At 39.3% G+C, this 20,595-nt stretch overlaps 2 protein-coding genes across 2 annotated transcripts in view; both read left to right on the forward strand.

Moving 5' to 3' along the window:
• Positions 1-7,793, forward strand: part of si (sucrase-isomaltase) — a 47,737-nt gene extending 39,944 nt beyond the window's left edge. The window contains exons 28-33 of the mRNA XM_020600439.1: positions 4,085-4,181; positions 5,096-5,208; positions 5,493-5,618; positions 7,113-7,241; positions 7,455-7,571; positions 7,667-7,793. Of these exons, the coding sequence (XP_020456095.1) occupies positions 4,085-4,181; positions 5,096-5,208; positions 5,493-5,618; positions 7,113-7,241; positions 7,455-7,571; positions 7,667-7,759 (675 nt within the window). The 3' untranslated portion in view covers positions 7,760-7,793. The remainder of the gene's footprint in view (positions 1-4,084; positions 4,182-5,095; positions 5,209-5,492; positions 5,619-7,112; positions 7,242-7,454; positions 7,572-7,666) is intronic.
• Positions 7,794-8,986: 1,193 nt separating this feature from the next.
• Positions 8,987-20,171, forward strand: LOC109960299 (maltase-glucoamylase, intestinal-like). The gene is made up of 7 exons (XM_020600285.1): positions 8,987-9,170; positions 9,274-9,364; positions 9,500-9,638; positions 10,317-10,450; positions 10,625-10,659; positions 11,315-11,431; positions 20,019-20,171. Exons 1-7 carry the CDS (start codon positions 9,147-9,149, stop codon positions 20,169-20,171), a joined length of 693 nt encoding a protein of 230 aa, XP_020455941.1. The 5' UTR covers positions 8,987-9,146.
• The last annotated feature ends 424 nt before the right edge of the window (positions 20,172-20,595 follow it).

Here is a 20,595-nt window from a genome sequence, read left to right on the forward strand (position 1 = left end):
GGGGGGCTGCAGTGATGGTTGACTTTCTACAACTTTCTCCCATCTCCCGACTGCATCTCTGGAGTTCAGCCACAGTCATCTTTGGGTTCTTCTGTACCTCTCTCACCGAGGCTCTTCTCCCCCGATAGCTCAGTTTGGCCGGACGGCCAGCTCTAGGAAGGGTTCTGGTCGTCCCAAACGTCTTCCATTTAAGGATTATGGAGGCCCCTGTGCTCTTAGGAACCTTAAGTGCAGCAGAAATTTTTTTGTAACCTTGGCCAGATCTGTGCCTTGCCACAATTCTGTCTCTGAGCTCTTCAGGCAGTTCCTTTGACCTCATGATTCTCATTTGCTCTGACATGCACTGTGAGCTGTAGGGTCTTATATAGACAGGTGTGTGGCTTTCCTAATCATGTCCAATCAGTATAATCAAACACAGCTGGACTCAAATGAAGGTGTAGAACCATCTCTGGGATGATCAGAAGAAATGGACAGCACCTAGGTTAAATATATGAGTGTCACAGCAAAGGGTCTGAATACTTATGACCATGTGATATTTCAGTTTTTCTTTTTTAATAAATCTGCAAAAATGTCAAAAATTCTGTGTTTTTCTGTCAATATGGGGTGCTGTCTGTACATTAATGAGGAAAAAAATGAACTTAAATGATTTTAGCATATGGCTGCAATATAACAAAGAGTGAAAAATTTAAGGGGGTTTGAATACTTTACGTACCCACTGTATATTGTCTGAACCCAATCCAAGTTGGACACAGTTGAGTTTGTATGGTGTTATCATTAAATGAAGCAGACATTTGAGTGCTCCAGCTGTCTAGCCTAAAGTTTGACAGATTTGTGTCCAAACTTATTCCAGACCTGAACGCAATTTCTAAATTTCTGTCCAAACCTAGCCTGAAACCTTCAGCATTGATGGTTCCCATCGGGCTCGGTTCAAGTATCCACACTCTACTTTGTATAAACACTGTCTTTGATGTACTAATATTAAATCAGATATGACAACTTGATTACAGGTAGTATAATCTCAATTAGATCATAGAGTAATCGGTAGGCAGATTAATACAGTATATACAAGTGAGAACTACTGTAACTTGTAGTCATGTTATTTAAAGAACAATGTGACACTCAGTCCACTCTTTTGGGTTTGTAGGATTTTGTAAACATCAACTGATGCTTGTCCCATTCTAAAGTTTTCAATACAACAAAAGCTATTTAACCTTTTTTGCCCAAAGAAAATCCAGTCATTCTTTGTATCCCCCCAAAAATCTGTTAAATCTCTACACACCACACCTTCAGACCACAAGGCAGCAATACTGAATACTGTAATTAGCAAAAACATGGAGAGACTGGATACAAAGAAAAGAACAGCTACTAATACTAATACTGAGGCTAAAAATTTAGACACCCCCTACCATTCATCCATATTCCCTATTCTGTCTCCATTGCCTCTGCTGCATCTGCTGAATTTTTTTCTAAGCTAATGTTAAACTAGCAGTTCAAACCAGCCTGTCAGTGAAGGAGGGGCAATCTACATTATTGTCACTGCTTTCAATGGCCACCATATCTCGGCAGTTAAACAGCTGAAATATGTCACTGTTGAAAGTCAGGGGAAGGGATAGCACGGGCCACAAATATTCTCGTAAAGACATAAAACTCTTTTTTTTTTTCCCCTCACACATCGCTTTACCATTTATGAGATGCCTCCAGGACTATCAAGTACAATGAAAAAATATGGATGGCCAATTTTTTAAAGGTGTGGCCTTGCAGTGGAACCATCATAACCTAAATCTAAAGAGTTATTGGCTGAGGTTAACATTCTCTCTTACAAGAACACTGCTGATCATGATTCTTTTGTGTTGTTAATTTTGCTTTAAATTTGCACAGACATAACCACAAAGTTATACAAATGCAGCCACATGAAAAAGAGATATAGTCTGAGATTGAATGCTTGATAGTCGAGGGAATGTCTTTGGACTTTGTATTGTGGAGGAGGCATCTTCAGTCAGTAAGTATGCACCATAAAGGAGAATATTTATATGAACTTTTATAAGACTGAGTAAATTGCTAAATCCCGCTTTGTTAAAAAAGTATCCATAGCCAGAATATAAAGCCCAAGTAAATGTACCCATACTGCATCAAGAAGGACAGACAGTTACTGTAGGAACCAAGAGAACACTGTCAGTAGCTGTCATTGCGTGGGTGGACGAGCTAACAACCTTTAGCCTTCTAGAGTCAGGCCGTCACACCAATGTAGAAGAGCCACAGGAACACACACAGGCATACGGCAGGAAAAGCACACATCCAAACAACAACATCACAGAGACAGAACCATTTTATCACAGTTTAACAGCTTCTTTTGAACCAGACATTCAGCAGACTGACAGAGTGTGACTTGCCCATGAGTTTTTGTCGCTGAAAATGTCAGATTTCCTGTACCCTGGCACTTTTATAACTTGCCCTCACTGCCTGGGCTGTTTAGTTGTATCTTCATATAAACTTTGAAGGAGAAACACTCATGATGTTCTCACTGCGATACACTCACTCTCATTAGAATATGAATAATTTGTAAAGTGCAGTAATTTATGTGAATGCAGAAAATCAGGACAAGCAAATGCAAATTACTCAATCCATATTGAGTAATTTTAGGCCTATTTCTAAGCTACCTTTTATCTCGAAGATTTTAGAAAAAGTGGTCTATGCGCAGGTTAAATCATTTTTAGATGACAATAATTTATTGGAGGTTTTTCAGTCTGGTTTTAAATGCATGCATAGTACAGAGTCAGCCTTACTAAAGGTTGTTAATGATATTTATTTGGCCACTGATGCAGGGGAGTATGTGATTCTTGTCCTGCTGGACTTGACTGCCGCCTTTGACATGGTGGACCATGACATTTTGATATCTCGCCTTCGCGACTTAGTGGGCATCCGTGGTGTTGCCCTAGCATGGTTTAATTCATATTTATCGGCTAGATCAGTGTCTGTCGGGCCTGTTTAATATGTAATCATTAAAATTATCACAGAATTATTTTTTTTTCTTAAATCAAGCATCCACAAGCAGATTGGTTAGACGGACTCCCTAAACCATAAATCTCTGATAATGCACCAAAGCTCTGCTAAGATGTGTATGGTACATGTATCCAGCAATCTAGTTTTATCATTAGCTTAATGTTCTGTATGCTACATTTAGGACTTTCTGATTGTGTTATAGCACCCAGCAGCCACTCAAATCCCTCCCAAAAACCAACTCGTTCTTTGGCTCTTTTTTGAGATCTCCATACTTAGGCTAGTTTACAGCCTAAGTTTTTGGGGGGGATTTGTGGGCACCATTTGATGCTATAACTAACACATGATGTCTGTCTTTAAAGAAATGTTATATTCAGTGCAAGTTCATTTGCATAAAGACTAGTTGTAGGAACATTTCCCCCTGATTTTGGGAGAACAGTTCAATATCGATAGTACCGGGAGCAAGCCTACTGTAGCAGAGTTGTTGTCAAACTTATAAATATAATGAGAACCGCCCTGTAAGGTGTAAAGAAAAATGCTCATGAGTGAATATAATAGCACACAAGCAAACATTACTACAGACAGTTGATAAGTGCGATGTTTGAAGTTCACTGGGGAAAATACTATTACTCTATTTTTGTGTATTGCGGTTTTAATGCTTTGTTGCCTTTATGTAACTTTTTTATTTTAAGACTAAATGTTCTTTCTGGCTCTTGACTCCTTACCTGACTCCAAAAGAGAGCTGCACAAGAATTCCTATATGCCTGACTGTCTGTTTAGGCATAAATGGCAAACAGAAATCTTGACTTGATAATACACAATTGATGTTAAACCATTATTTGGCACCAAAGAGTGGGGTATCAGGCCATGTCGTAATAAACCTTCAGGGTCCTGTGATAAGCAACAACATTCTCCAACCCTAACCTAACCTAAAACACACATGCAACGATTCTTTGATATTTTGCAGCTCTGATACAAAGCAAACCAAATTCTATCCTCACCCAAGCAAAGAGCAGATACAGACAGAGCAGAGCAAACGTATACCCATCTCACACTTTCCCTTTGATTCTTCCTGTTTTTACTACAGTACAAGATGAATAGCTATGGAGTGCATCCCTTCTATATGGGCCTTGAGACCACCGCCGACGCTCACGGTGTGCTGCTGCTAAACAGCAATGCTATGGGTGAGAGAAACACAATGAAATATGAAAAATTACACACATGCTTGTACATACACATGTATTTCCAGCACATATGCAAATGCCACCAACCACCGTTACTCACACAGACACACAATCACACTCAATCAGTGTTCAGTAACCATTTATGTATTAATGAGTGAGGCTATTTTCTGTGTGTTAATCACTTGTCCTTTAACAGGGAGTCTTAAATAAGACCAACAATGTGCAACGAGTACTTTCTACTCATCTCTAGTTTGATATATTTGCATACTGAGCAGTAAAACACACTCAAACACAGACAAATGAGCATGCATCACACACGCTCGGTGTTGTACCCATACATTTCTCATTTGTCATGTCATATCTGGCTTTATTCAGCTGTCCTCATGAAGAAGAGAATAGAAATTTTTTCTTTTAAATGCGTTCAAATTTAGTATTTACAGAAGGTGAATTTTCAGAGGTTCATACCGTAGAATATAATGTTTTATGTTTTCTTGTTCTCCCATCCTGGCCTTCCTTCTTTCACTGCTTGCTCACTGTTTAACCTCTAAAGCAAGCATGTACAACACATAGTGAGATAATACATACACACATATAGTGCATATACTGTACAGCCCATGCCATATAAACGTTTAAGGCACATACAGTGGGTACAGAAAGTATTCAGACCCCCCCAAAGGGTCTGAATACTTATGACCAAGTGATATTTAAGTTTTTCTTTTTTAATAAAACTGCAAAAATGTCAAAAATTCTGTGTTTTTCTGTCAATATGGGGTGCTGTGTGTACATTAATGAGGAAAAAAAATGAACTTAAATGATTTTAGCATATGGCTGCAATATAAGAAAGAGTGAAAAATTTAAGGGGGTCTGAATACTTTCCGTACCCACTGTAAATGTCTCATTTGCTTTGTGTTCAGATGTGACTTTCCAGCCTACTCCATCTTTAACCTACCGAACTGTGGGAGGCATTCTGGATTTCTATATGGTCCTGGGACCTACACCTGAGATGGTGGTGCAGGAATACACTGAAGTAAGTCTTCTTGGACTTCTCGTCTCTTTGTGTGTGCATTCATCTGTGTGCCTCTGTGCCTATGTTTGTGTGTGAGTGTGTTTTGTGTCTGGCCCTGGGCCCCAGTTGATAGACTGCAACAGCTGGGAGTTCCTTGCTTCACTGCGCTCTCTCATTTAGCCAATCTAAACACACACACACAAAATCAAACAAACATTTTATGGACACTGTCCTGTTTTTCTGCAAAGCAACGATTTTCTGTGGTGAACGGTTTTGACTTCCTAGTTTGTTTTTCGTCTCAACAGCTGATTGGACGACCTGTTCTACCTGCATATTGGTCCCTTGGGTTCCAGCTCTGTCGCTATGGTTATGCCAATGATACGGAGATAGAACAGCTATATGAAGGCATGAAGGCAGCGGGTATACCCTATGTAAGTTCCCATACAAAGAAGCTTTTTTAACATGTCAGAATTAAACACAACAGCAATCTAGAATATTGTAAGTAATCAAAAATACTACAAAAATAAACAAACTATCAACAACAAAACTATATGTTCCCATCCAAAGGTTCAGGTTTCAGTGGACCAAACACAGTTTTAGCTTCAGTGCCAATTGTCTTTAAAGAAACTGTAAAATGAGAATTAATAATTTAGAAGCAATGGATTATGATGATATTTATTTATTCATTTTCCATTATTTCTTTTTAAGACAAGTTTATGTGATGAAGAAAATATCAAAACTCATGTATGACAACTTCATAAATGCCATCTACACTACAAGAATATTATACAGTAGCACACAGTGCTGATACTGCCCACATACTGTACTGTCTGTCTTATCCAATTGAATTTGAGTACATTTACCTGTTTTGCCAAAATGCTGATTTAATTCATTCATTGCTCTGGGACAAGGAAATGTTTCATTGCCCTAATCTGGACAAATGCAATCTGGTAGCTTAGTCTCGGCCTTGATACGTTGAACGGTACACACATTCAGCAGAATAGACTTGGCTTAATCCAACACAGTATCTACCTATTGTATGTTTTACAAATGATTGAACACAATATCTACATCCTAGTAAGTTAGATAAAAAGAAAAGGTTGTTGAATGAGAAAACAGAGACATTGACTTCATGGTTTATGTTGGGAATATATAGTTGAACCTAATAACACATGACCTCTCATTTCATTTAAAATCCCTTCAAGGTTTCACAGCATCATTTCCAGTTTGTAGTAGAACCAGTAATTCTCTCCAGCAGTGAAATCTGATGTTCACATTGAATTAACATGTTTGCCAAACAGTATAAGGAACCGAATTTGTAACAAAAAACAGAATAACATTTATTCGTGAAAGCATTTTGTCAAGACTTCCCAACAGGCCAGAGACCCATCCTCTTCATTGTGTGAGGAGCTGACGTCAGCCAAAAAAAAAGACCATGTAGCATTAACTGGAATGAACGAAGCAGAATATGCAGCTACTTAAAACGCTACAGAGCAGCCAGCTTTACAAACTAACCAACCTTAAACCAATTTTCTTGACTTAGTTTTAAGAAAATCAATTGTACATTTTATTACAATAATGTCAAATTCCTGAGCAGGGAGGTGAAACTTCCATTTGCTTTTGGCTCTTATCTCTTGATCTGCTTCGGTTAACTGGCGTGGCTGTGGCAGTTTAATAAAAATCAGTCATAATTATGATTTTAAATTTTTTTTCACAGCAGTTATTAATTCATTCAACTCTCATTACTCATAGCGTACCAGCTCTCTGAAGTTCTGGGAGCTGAATATGCAGCAAATAGTTCTCAAAGGACTACCCCTAACAAAATGCATTTTTTTTAAAGCTATCACATTGTGTTTTGATATTTCTAATTAAATAAAATCAGTGTAACTTCAGTTAATTTCAGCTTCAATTGGCATCTCCTGCAGGATGTGCAGTATGCAGACATTGACTACATGGAACGTCAGCTGGACTTTGTCCTGGACTCAGAGTTTGAAAATCTGCCTTCCCTGGTTGACCGCATGAGAGGAGAGCACATGAGGTTCATCTTCATTTTGGTAATTACATTATATCACAAACTATTGATAAATTCACAGGACTGGGGACTGAAGGGTCACCAACTACAGGGCAGGTATAAATATTATGTAGAGATATTAAAGATGTCTAAACTTTACTGTATGTTTGTGAAGGCTGAATGTTAAATTATCCAATCAATAGCCACTCTCCATGTAAAAACACAATACTGTACAGTTGTGTGTATTTAATTCCAGGATCCAGCTATTTCAGGTAATGAGACTAATCATTACCCTGCCTTTGTGAATGGTAAAGAAGCAGATGTCTTCATCAAATGGCCCAAAAGCATCAGTGAGGAAATTGTGTGGGGGAAGGTAAGAGGAGATGGGAATAAACCAGAAGGAAATGGCTGTTGCACGGTGTGCGGGGATATGATCAGTAATCTCTTTGTATTGTTTTGTTTTTGCAGGTCTGGCCAGATCGTCCCAATGTCACAGTAGATGAATCTAAGGACTGGGAGTACCAAGTAAAGGTACAATATTTTCCATACTCACCTTGCTGATACACAGTACTTTCTAACATCTGACATATCAGGAGTTTGGTCTAAACATTCCAGCTGCTAGCAGACAAGATTAGAATCAGAATCAGTTTTATTGGCCAGGTGTGATGGACACACGAGGAATTTGACTCAGGTACATCAGCTCTCAATGTGCAAACAGTAAACCAGCATAAGGCTGTGTAATATAACAAAATACAAAGTCACTTTTGGCTTTTCCCGTTTAGGGGTTGCCACAGCGAATCGTCACACTGATGACTCGCATGTTGCATTTGGCACGTGTTTTACGCCGGATGCCCTTCCTGATGCAACCCTGATTTGAACCCGGGTTGAACCACTAGCCTTAACCACTAGCCTACCAGGGACATAAGCAGTATTAACAGCAATATTGACAGCAACAAACAGTGCAAACAATGCAGAATAAACAAACAGTAAACAATGCAGACAACAAGGAATGTTCGTTGAAATGAGATAAATAGGGATAAGGGATAAAGATAGAGTACTTAAAACTAGAGACCTGTACGAGTCTGTGTAATCTGTACAATGTATATATACACAGGTATTGCACTAAGGCTTACTGTCCAATCATACTTTCGTGGGTTAAGTGTTCATCAGTGTGATGGCCTGGGGAAAGAAACTGTCCTTGTGCCCAGTTGTCTCAATGCACAGCGACCTGTAACGCCGTCCAGAGGAGAGGAGTTCAAACAGGTTGTGTCGGGGTGTGAGGGGGGGGTCAGTTTGGAGTGGAGAATGCCCAGGATGATGGTGTTGAATGCCGTGCTGAAATCTACAAAGAAGGCCCGTGCATAGGTCCCTGGGGAGTCGAGGTGCTGCAGGATGTAATGCCATGTGCCATGTTCACTGCATCGTCCACTGACCTGTTTGCTCGGTAGGCGAACTGCAGGGGGTCTAGCAGGGGGTCTACGGTGTCCTTCAGGTGGGCCAGCACTAGTCTTTCAAAGGACTTCATAACTACAGATGTCAGGGCGACAGGTCTGTAGTCGTTCAGTCCACTGATGGAGGTTTTCTTGTGGTGATTATGTGGTAAAGTTTTTAGATTTCATTTCCTGATCATGTGACTTGGGGCAGCTGTGGCTCTGGAGGGTTGGTGGTTTGAATCCCGGTGTCTTCAGTCCAAGTGTGCTTGGGCAAAACCCTGAACCCCATGAGTGTTGAATGCTTGTGTGTGCAAATGGGTGAAGGGACAATAGTTTAAAGCATTTTGAATGTGCGTCATTGTATAGAAAAGCACTATATAAGACAATTTACCATATAAGACCATTTACTGTCCCATTTCCAGAACTACAGGGCTTATACTGCGTTCCCTGATTTCTTCCGCACTGCAACAAGAACGTGGTGGGAACAAGAAATCAAGAAATTCTACAATGATGTCATGAAGTTTGATGGCCTCTGGATTGTGAGTGATCTGAAAGAGAAAGTTGTGAACAAATGGCATTTATGCTCTTATTCTACATGATTTTATTTTCACTTCCATATTTACACTAATTTTTTATTTTTAGGACATGAATGAACCTTCCAGTTTTGTCCACGGCACAGTTGATGGACCCTGTCTTGGTAATCCACTTCTAGAGAACCCTCCATACATGCCACGTAAGACATGTTCTATTTTTTGTTTTCTTCATGTTGCAATCAGGTTAAAATTATAAGATGTGAAATCAAGATTAGGAGATGTGTCTTGAAAGGATTCTGTGTTTATGTGTGTGTGTTTGTGTGCCCTTCCAAAAGCCCTGGAGTCCAAAAATCTTGGCTTAAATCATAAGACTTTGTGCATGAACAGCGAGCATATACTCAGTAATGGAAAGAGAGTCAGGCACTATGACGTTCATAACATCTATGGCTGGTCCCACACCCAGCCCACCTATGAGTAAGTGTTAATGTCTGTTGGTTGGTTTGTTTTCTTGCAGGTCAGCCTCTATATTTTTGGGTGTGTGCATTATAGGTGGTATTACTTTATACTACAGATGTGCACAATCCCAAAGAAAAGCTTTCGTGTTGCCTACTGAACCAGACTGCATTTTGAAGTAGACAAATTACCATGCTAATGCTAATCCGACATCTACAATCTGAACACAGTCAAATTTGATGTAGGTGATTAGGAACCAATGCAAGTACTGCAGTGCGAGAGTTACCATTGCATATTGCATTTTTAGGAAGAAAATGCAGCCGCAGAAAATGCATAATTGATATCTCCCAACTAGCCCCTGAAATACAGTCTCATCAAATATTTATGATAATAACCACTAATGTGAAACCTCAGTGGTCCTTGTGGTAAAATCACAGGTAGGCCAGAGTGCAGAGTCAGCTACAGAAGAGCCTAGGGAGGCTCAGCACCACTGAGCCTTGAGCCCAGGTGCTTTAGCTTGGGAACTGTTAGTTTGTACAGTGCTAAATTTAAAAACGCACAAGCTAATTCACTTTTAAAATGAGCATGCTATATTTAGGAGGAAGGCACCTTTACATTCTGCTTGTTGTTAGTTTATGTACTGTATGTGTATGCAATTTCCATGTGTAAGATATCCCTGAGTCTCTCCTCTCTGTGTAGTGCGCTGCAAGCCGTCACAGAAAAACGAGGTGTAGTAGTGACCAGGTCCACTTACCCCTCCAGTGGAAAATGGGCTGGACATTGGCTAGGAGATAACACTTCAAGCTGGAACCAGCTATTGGCATCCATTATAGGTATATATAATGCAAATATAAACATATAGTAAACATATGTACAGCAAATAAAATGTTATACTTATAACTGTATCGATATTGTGACATTAATTAGAAGACAGTGTGCTGTGCAACATATAAATGAAAAATTAATTCTTAATTTGACATAACTCCCCATTTTCCTTTGTCCTACAGGCATGATGGAGTTCAGTCTGTTTGGCATCTCTTATGTAAGTGTGGCCATCTGAGCTTGGTTTTGACACAACATAATCTTATTGATGTGACCTTGTACTGTCTAAGTAGATTACAGCAGGCTGAGTGATGTTATTGTGTTTGCTAGATACTTTGATCAAAGGGCATCTTGAGATACAATGCAAAGCATATCATTACAAGCCCTAATCCAAGCAAGAGGCCTTATACTACTATGTCATGACCTATGCAGATTTCTTATTAACTGAGTAGACTTAAATGAAAGTTACATTTTTACATTGTTTTCCTTGCTTTCTCTGTCTTTGCTTGTTTGCCCCTCTCTTTGTCTTTATTCCTGGCTCACTTAGTCCTTCTGTCAGTTCTCATCTCCTCAGCAAGTCTAATAATAATCATAATGTGACACCTTATTGATCCCTATATGGAAAATGATTTGCATGCTCCCCAGTCCAGCCACAGGGTCAGATACACAAACAACATCTCTCACTCTGGCACCAAATTCCTCAAGGACACCTCAGAAACATGATGCTTGCAACAAAAATAGTGTCACCGCAGTTCCTGTAGTTGGAGGGTGCTCTTTGTAGTCTGCACACCGATGCCCATACAGTATGTATCTTCTTTCCGTCCATTTCTGTCCACTCTCACACATCAGGCTCTTTCTTTGTCCATCTCTTTCAGACTGGGGCAGACATATGTGGGTTCTTTAATGCAGCTGAGTATGAAATGTGTCTTCGCTGGATGCAGCTTGGTGCCTTCTATCCATACTCACGCAACCACAATGGCAAGGGTAACCGGGTGAGTGAAATCAAAACAAGAGAACAACACTCACATAGAAATGTGCTGGGTTGCAAACCCATCGAAATACAATTTCCTTCCTGAAAATATTTATTTTTGGGTTTAAAATTTTATATTTTTTAACACCCATGCAGCATGCAGATGTTAACAAAAGGCGAAACTTACCGCATCATCTAGTAGGCCGTGAAAACAGATTAAATCCTAGTTTCAGCGAAGGTCCAACAAAAACAAACAGACTTAAAACCACCCTTTCCATTCGCCAGTAGCCCTGTTTGATCACTGGGTGAATCATGTCCGAGTAGTAAAAAATAAATAAATAATTTCCTTAGGTTGGTGAAGAACAAGTCACATAAAATATTCTACAAAAACAGGTACATCAGACTCATTCTCCCTCAGGCTGTAGCAATCCACAGGTGGTCCTTTTGGACAGCGATATTTCCATCATCCCTATGCAGAATCAGCAGCGAGTGTAAGGATCTTTCACCGCTCCATGGTGCTTCACAGGTGGCATGCCAGTGGCTCACCAACCACTCCATTCAGGCCACAATATGCCCTGTGGTCCTATGCAGAACCAGTGCAATGCAGCACTTAATCATGCCCAGGCCTGCAGAGTAGCCTTGGACAACATGTTGTCCCCACAGACCCAAGAGTTCCAGGCCAAATGACTTTTACTTTTTAGGCTTTGAAAGTAACCACAGACACAGACACCACCTCATAACATACATTAGGTGGAGGGAAAAAAAATGCCTTTTTAAACTTTTTTAAAAATTTATTTTCCAGATGTGTATCACATTTATCTTCTTTTTCTGTGAGTTAATGTAGATATCTCAATTTTTTTTGGTTCAAACTTTAGCGATATTCATGTTTACAAGTTTGTAATGAAACTCACATACTTCCTGTTTTACCGACCACGACATCGCTACATGTTGGAGAAAAACTTTACCTCACAACATTAATTTGATAACTTTAGCTACTTTCAGATTATTAAACCATATTCTCTGCCTGTATTTCGCTCACTTACATAGGAGGTGTTTGGCATGGATTAGAGTAATGTAATAAAATCCTTTTGATGTAATAACCCTAGTTTGTGGGTTGTTGCTCAGTCCCATTCCCACTGGAAACCCTAATAAAATCCTTTAATGCTGTTATAAAATCATACATGAGTGAAAACTTTCTGTCAAACCTATAATGAATTGTTTTGAAATAAAAGTTGATAGCCTTTGATCTAGGCGGAAGCGAAGTGCCAAAATTGGGCGGTGCTTAGAGTCATAAATCGTCATAAATCTTGACTTCACACTTCAGTTTGACAGCTGTGGCAGTGTGTTACTCTCTTTTACCCTACCCTTAACCGTTACAACAAAATGCCTATTCTGAGCCCTTGCCCTAACATAATTTTAACCATAAACCTAAAACCCTCAAAAAGTTCTTTGGTATCGAACTAAAATTTATTCACATTGAAAGACATGTGTACACACACACGCACACACACACACACGGACATAAACACACAAAAAAGATAGACCTGTTTGGTGGTGTAGTGTTGGTGGCATTCATTCTAGCAGTGACCTTTAAGAGCGTTGGAACACATCTGAGAAATCCAATAATGCCCGTCCAGAGATCGATCCCACTGGGCGAAATTTCTCTGCACTGGAGTCTGCAATACTAGACAGGACATAGTTGTGTGTGTCTGTGTGTGTGTTGGTGCTGGTGCTTTTTTGATGGTATAGTGTGGGGATATAATTGAATTCTCAAGGTGATCTGGGTACCACCGCGCACCAGCTAACCCCCGCTCCGCACACACATACACCCTATGATTCCAATCATTTAATAATAGCTTGCAAATGGGTGTTTAAACATGGAGAAAACTGACAGAAAAATCTGACACACTGCAGGAGAGGGCAGCACAAAATGACAATTTGAGAGGATAAGATAAAGTAAGGGTGACAAAAAGTAAGAGAGGGAATCATGGGAGAACAGTATTAGTATTTTACCAATACACTGTAAAAATGTGATCAGTACTTATTACAACAATGTAGTATAACATACAAATAGTATTACTGAATAAAACTAATGTTTTTAATATATGTATTAAATAAATTATTCAAGTCATTTCTTCATGTTAGCTGGAGTCACATGCAGTACTGTAAACAGTATCAACACTAAATATAATAACACGATAACTAAGTTAACAGTGCAACTTGCCACTACAGGTGTACCTATTATAGTGGCCATTAAGCACATATGAAACTAATTAAAACAAAGCTGTATTTCAAACAGTAAAATAAACTCATCATAGCCTGTAATCTGACTGAATTTCCATTGTATTTCCCTGCAGTGAAATGTTTCACCTGGTGTACCTTGTGGAACAATAAAGTAATAACAAAAACCAATATGATTTTTTTTTAAAGCCACTAAGGCACACTTTATACTACAATAAATAAAATTATCTGCCAAATTTTGTGGCATACAGAACAAAATGATCCACTGACTCTTCAATGACTGAAAGGGGCTGATGAAAGAAGAGGAGAAAAGCAATGTTACATGTAATAAATAGTGAAATATTTGGGGTTCAGCTAAAAAGACTCAGGGTTCAAGCTCTGTAAATTGGCCTGTTAATGACAAATTCAATCAAGTCAAAATACCAAACAGAATAGGGCTTTTAGTAGGTATAACTCAGCTAAGTTTACACATTTTTAAGGTTATGTCAGAGAAAAAATCCCAGCCTGAGCCAGAATGGCTTTGGCTCTTCTCCAAAACAACTGAACATTTCTTAAAAACTCTTGAAAAAAAAAAAAAAAAAAATCACCCAAGTCTTCTAAAGTCTGAGGTTTATTTGTGCTCCTCAAAATAACAGGCAAATAAACCAAGTGGGGCCCCAGGGAACAATTGAACTGAATTTCCTGAGGCTCCTGTTTTATAGTGTCCTTTACAGCTCCTCCCTGGAGCAAAATCACAACCCACTCCTCTGATTTTTCTTTTGATCCACCTAGAAGCTGCCATAAATAATTTTGTCAAACTATCGGGCTTTTAGGGATTTTCCAGAACATAATTGTGTCCAGTACTGACAGTTACCACCTAGTGGCAAAACTGGGACCTGCTCCAGGAACTTCCCCCAACACCTAATAGCATCAGGAGCCAACAGGCACAGTGGAATGGGATGCAATCTGTGTTGAATGCTCAGTGATAATGAGTGGAGAGACTTGGTGTGGCTTTGCATTGGAGAGTGGAGCGAGGAGTGGAAATTCTCACTGCTCCACTCTGCTCATATGATCTGATCATGGTAGCTCATGGTAACAAAACTCAACTTACTGAACCTAAAGCCACACAGAACATGACTAATGAAAGCAATGCTTTTTACCTAACATCACCTTACAATAATATACAGCAATATTCTGTTACTACAAAGATTAATAGATTAATAACTTATTGTCATCTGAAAATGGCCTTACATTTTGGACAAACTGGAGAAGGACACTGCTATTACACAAAATTTCACTGGGGACCCAAAAAGCCCAGGCTTCTTTGCTTTTTGTGTGGTGAAAAATGCAGTAGTATGGAATACAACCTAATTAAAACCATGAGTTTTCTTTATCCTTATTTTTGTTTCAAAAATATAAAACCTACTCAGTACAATAGCATGCATTAATTCACCCCAATCATTTTTGTTTGTTTATTTTTTTAACAGTATTAGGAGAAAAAGAACAGAAGGATCAAGAGGAAAAGTACTGACAAGCAAACACAGATAAAGGGAATAGGGAGGGGGAGGGACGTTCATAGGCTATGAGACAGAGAAAAATAAAACATGATGAGAAATAAAATTGGCAGGGAGTAAAACAAGATGGCAATTTAGCAAGTTAAATGGTGGCGACATGGAGTAGTAATAAGGATGTGAGACCTAGGACAAGGTTGAATAAATCATTTACCAATTTTGAAACACCTGGAGGGAGAGTGCTTGGTAAAAAGAATAAAAAAAAAACAACAACCCAGGACTGAGTGATGGGAGAAAGGAAAATCAAGGTCAACTATTTATGTAACCTACTGTAAAACTGTATTTTTCCCCACACACAGCCATATAAAATCCCCAGTCATCAGACAGTTAGTGACTTTAACCTCCAGTCTACTTAACAAGGCATTGGACAACAAAGTATTAACACCAGAAACCAGACCGGAGGGTACACAAGGTCAGAGACAGTGGGGAGAGAAAGAGAGAGGAGAGATTTTGCAGAGTCATTCCCAGAGCTCTGTCACGCCTAGTGTTTCTTTCGCCCTCAGACAACTTTCAATATTGACCTTGAAATAATTTCACTGCACCATGAGTATACTGCAGTGTCCACAGTCATATCAGAACAACGCAAAATTAATTAAACAAGATACATTTCCCACCGAGCTTTGCTTCAGCAGCACAGTCATACTGGAGTCATGTGTATTATTCACCCAAAGAGACATATTATTGTTCATCTAAATATATTTTCTGTTTCTGATGTGAGCTCTGCAATGCAAAGCAGAAACTCAAAAGGTTTTATGAGCTGGGGGGAGGGAGTAGATTCCAGACAGATAAATGAAGAGAAAGACCATGTAGAGGACAGAAAAGATGAGAAGGGCCGACAACATTCAGATAACCTCATTTTTCCTTGAAGCTGCGTGTGTAAGTATGTGCACACACACATATCTGTCTACAATCAGTGTGTGCTACAAGTCCCTTTGCCTTTATAAATGTGGTCATAAATTAGGTGAATTCATAAGATGGATTCTCTGCCTGCCTCTCAGTCTCCGCACTCCACGCTCGCATCTTTTCATCAGTTCCTCCTCTGGTTTTCTACAGATGAAAAGGCTACCTTGAGGACTCAACAGACAGTGGTATAACTGTCAAGTCATGCAGGATTTGTGTGTGTGAAGGTTAAAAAGTAAAAACCAACTTTTTAGGAGATTATCTTGTTTGTAATTGTAACCTTTATTTATTGACAGCCTCAACAGTAAAGCAATTAATGAGTGCACATAGGACTAGAACGAATTAGCATTATAGTGTATTTTATGTTGTGTGGTCTATACCTGTCCTATGAACAGTTTTTACTTTTATGCTGATTGTGTGAGATCAGCATCTTCTCTGATCACACTTCATTTGAAGACATGTCATCTGCTGATATCCAGAAATGTTTTTGTGAACAGCTGTATGACCCCAAAGTAATCTTGCTTTAAATACAAGTTGCACAACTGTACTTTCATGCCTACTTGTTGGGTTAAAGGTACAGCCTGCCAAAATAGTACAGAAATCTTAAGGTAAACTTATTTCTGTTACGTCGATATGTGCAGGGATTGTAATGATCCTCCATGCTACACTTCTAGTGATATAACCTGGTCTTGGCCAAGCCACGCAGATGTAGAAGTGACAAACAGGCCAAATGCTCTTTTAATATTCAATTAAAATATTCAGTGTCTTCAAAATTCAAGTATCTAGCTAGCTAACATGATCTAGTATCTATGCTGTCTAGCAACAGCAGTACTTTATGTGCGTTACATTACCCAGTAATGTGGTATACTTCCTATGCATTACACTCCCAAGCCCATAGGGGAAGCCTATTTTGCCACTGCTGCCTTCACTAAATTCCTGCCTCAAACTTGCTCGGCTGCTCTAAGGAAAGGTTTGGGGGTCTTTCCAACTTCCATTAGTTTTCTTCATCCTCACTCTGGGCACAACACAAATCAAGCTAACTTAGAATCCTGCAACAGGCATTGTACTTTCACCTTCTGGCACTCTCCAGCATCTTAGACCTTGCTCACAAAATACAACCATGAATGGCAGGTATTTTTAGCATAGTGTTGTCTGTTGTTTTTATTTTACACAGATAAACATCTCTGGAGTGATCCAACACTTCGCGTTGATTTCTTTCAGGGATTGTCGGCATAAATTGAGTCATGATTTGACTTAAGTTCCATAACCCTAACTTCTGCAGTAACAGAGAATAGGTCAGTGGTACATCTGTCCCCTATGTTATTGATTGGAGAGCTGTAATTAACAACTATGTTTATTATCAATTAATCTGTTAATTTTTTATTCATTAACTGTGAAGTTTATAGAACATCAAAAAATACAGAAAAATGTTTGTCACAATTTTCCAGAGCCCTGTCCCTGTTTTGTCTGACCACCAGGGCTAAAATCCAAAGATATTTTACTTAAAATGATATGACAGAGTAAACAGCAAACTCTTTTATTTGAGAAATTAAAACCACAAGTTGTGAGGGCAAACATCTGTACGTTACCATGGCACAAAACAGACTTATATGAGAGAAGGGTTTCGGTACTGATACTTGCCTATCAAGCTTTTAACAAAACTGAGTAGACTTCCTTGACTGAATGCTCGGTGAGGAGCACAGTGCTCCACTGAATGCCATTTGTCAGCTTCTGACTTCAAATCTTCAAATTAACTAGTGCATTATCTCCCAGCAAAGTTTCTGCAGGTTTGGTGACATTCTTTTCTAAGTCAGGTCTCTAAGGCATGCCTGAGTGCAGTTTCATATGCAGACATGGTCCTTGCAGCTTCAAGGTGCCAGAGCAGCAATAAAGTTTGATCCTTTAAGTTACCATACAACTTCAGAATAGATGCATTAAATCCCAGCACAGACATAGATATGTATTTTGCTTTGTATTTCTTTGGCCTGGTGTGCCACAATGTGAAGGAACAGCCACATAGACAGTCCCATCTATAATCCCAGCTAACATTGGGTGAGAGGCAAGGTACACCTTGGTACAGGTCACCAGTCTATCACACACACCCATATTCACTCCTACAGGCAATTTAGAGACTCCCATCGACCTAAGTTTGCATGTCTTTGGACTGTGGGAGGAAGCCGGAGTACCTGGCACAAAACAGGCATCGATCGACCAGGGTTCAAACCCGGAACCTTCTTGCTGTGAGGTGACAGTGCTAACCACTGTGGCACCATGCTGTCCGTTGCAATATTTACAAAACCTCTTAATCCTCATAACAAGAAACTGAGAGAAAGTTAAAGGAATGTTTTCATAAATTACTCATGATTAACTAAGCCTGATATAGGTCTGAAACTTGATGTAACATCACCAAACCATCTGTTATTTTGTTCATTGACTTAAGCGTGGTGGGACCTTGAAAGCCTGCAAAAGCCCCTCACACTCTCCTCTGGTTAGTGATGCGATTTACAAACACTCTCTCCCTCCTCAAACATGTTAACTCAGACGAGGTCTGAGATGACTAACAGCTGCCACACTGACAACAGAGCTGCAAATTTTACACCAGCTTTATTCTCAGTTCCCGCTGGGAACTGCGGTGGTAAATCAGGTGCTGAGGATATTCGTATATATTTCCATTCTCTCCTCCTTTGCCTCCCTAAATGGGAACGTCTTAAAATACATATTGCATGAAACCAGACATGAAAATTCCTGCAGTGCCGCATTTCTTCTGCTTCTCAGCTGCAAAACCTCACTGTGACGTCTGAGTAAATATGAACACATGCAATTTCACTGTTTAGTGCCAAAAAATGAGACGCAAAGCCTTAGACGCCCCAAAAGTCATTAGCAAATGGTATACACACAAAGACACAAACACATATGGTATCATAGAGAGGAGCATATGTTTATGACATGCTTCAGCTGAGAATTTTCATGATTCCCAGTAAGTGTGTGTGAGCTTGACCAGACTAATTATTGTCCTCGCTACCATTCCAGACAATGAGCTAATGCATTTAGATTGGCCCATATCTACATAATGGCAGTACACTGTGTCCTCTTTTTCTGTCCTTGTCTCTCAAGGGGATGATACAGTTGCTGCCAATTAAAATGAGGTAAATGTCAGTCTAGTGTGTGGCACAATAATCTGGGTGTCATTTATCATTATAAATTCACACAGCCCATATTTATGGCATGCTACAAATTAGGTAGTCTGGCTATCAGTCCCTCTTCATGCCTGAAGTTATTCATTTTCGAGCATTTTGCAAAATTCAAACAGGAAAAAGTCGACACTACAAACATAATGACACGATTAGAAAAATGCAGCTGTGTGTAAATGTGCACTTTATTTTACAGATGAATCTTAAATTATTCATCCATATTCTTTTTCTGCAGAGGTCTCTATTCAGTCTGTACAGTATCTGTACTTGTAACTAAGAAAAGTCAGAGCATTACAGATACTGTATGTCTTTACTGAAACAGTGAATCTGTTTACTCAGACCCTAAGCACTTGTCTCCAGCTAAATGTATACAGTCGGTCAGTGCAAGCTGTACAGATATTTAGATGTTTTGCATTCCCTAAACCAGTTAGTCTACCTTGGAATTACCCGATAAACTAAATGATTCAGGGTATAGTTTCCAAAATTCCTAATATGAAAGAAATATTGTATATAAAAAAACTACGCTTTCAGATTTCATGCAGGATCAAGAAAACAGTAACTATGGGGGTAGAGTTTCAAATTCAAAAAAACCCAAATCTTCACATGACTGTGTAAACACAAATTTGACACAATAAACCATTATTTAACACAAATTTAGATTTTTTAATGATTGTCCATCTTGGTTAAGCTCTCTGTACTGTCTACAATTAAATTCTTTTCCTGTCAGAGACAAGATCCTGTTTCTTGGGATACCACCTTCGCCGAAGCATCCCGGGATGTCCTGAATATCCGTTACACCCTCCTGCCCTACCTGTACACACTGATGTATGAGGCTCATGCAAAAGGAAGCACAGTAGTCAGACCACTCTTGCATGAGTAAGCACAGACGCGGTTTTATCTTTTGTACTACCATCGCAGATCTAGCTTTACATGGAACCACTTAATCAAATCATTTAGTTATTACCTGCTTGGATTTTTTTATCCTGATTGCTGGCAAGCTAACCTGATTTTATACTACTTTCTCTTTAGTATGCAGAACACCACATGTGGTGGTTGCTGGACTAAAAGCCAGTTTAGTTAGAGATTTCATTTTAGTGCTTCAGCACGTTTTCGGCACCGCTCTATGTCTAACTATTTTTCATCTAGTTAGAATGTTGCCAACCAAGCCTCCATTATCAGCTACAGATATTTACGTATCCATAAAATTTCACAGTAAGGTTACACAAGCTATTTTGTGGCATTTGTTCATTTGAATAACTTGACAGGGTAAGAAAATTGGAAGTGTCCTCTGCCACTAAGAAGCC

This window comes from Monopterus albus, unplaced genomic scaffold (genome assembly GCF_001952655.1).
Source record: "Monopterus albus unplaced genomic scaffold, M_albus_1.0 scaffold46.1, whole genome shotgun sequence".
Taxonomy (NCBI): domain Eukaryota; kingdom Metazoa; phylum Chordata; class Actinopteri; order Synbranchiformes; family Synbranchidae; genus Monopterus; species Monopterus albus.

What these genes read in the sequence shown, in the direction of transcription:
- LOC109960299 (XM_020600285.1), top strand. Translation starts at nt 9,147, where the DNA reads ATGAAGTTTGATGGCCTCTGGATT. An exon ending in GCTATTGGCATCCATTATAG is followed by an intron (nt 10,451 to 10,624) that starts GTATATATAATG and finishes TTTGTCCTACAG; the next exon opens with GCATGATGGAGTTCAGTCTG. An exon ending in GTCTGTTTGGCATCTCTTAT is followed by an intron (nt 10,660 to 11,314) that starts GTAAGTGTGGCC and finishes CATCTCTTTCAG; the next exon opens with ACTGGGGCAGACATATGTGG.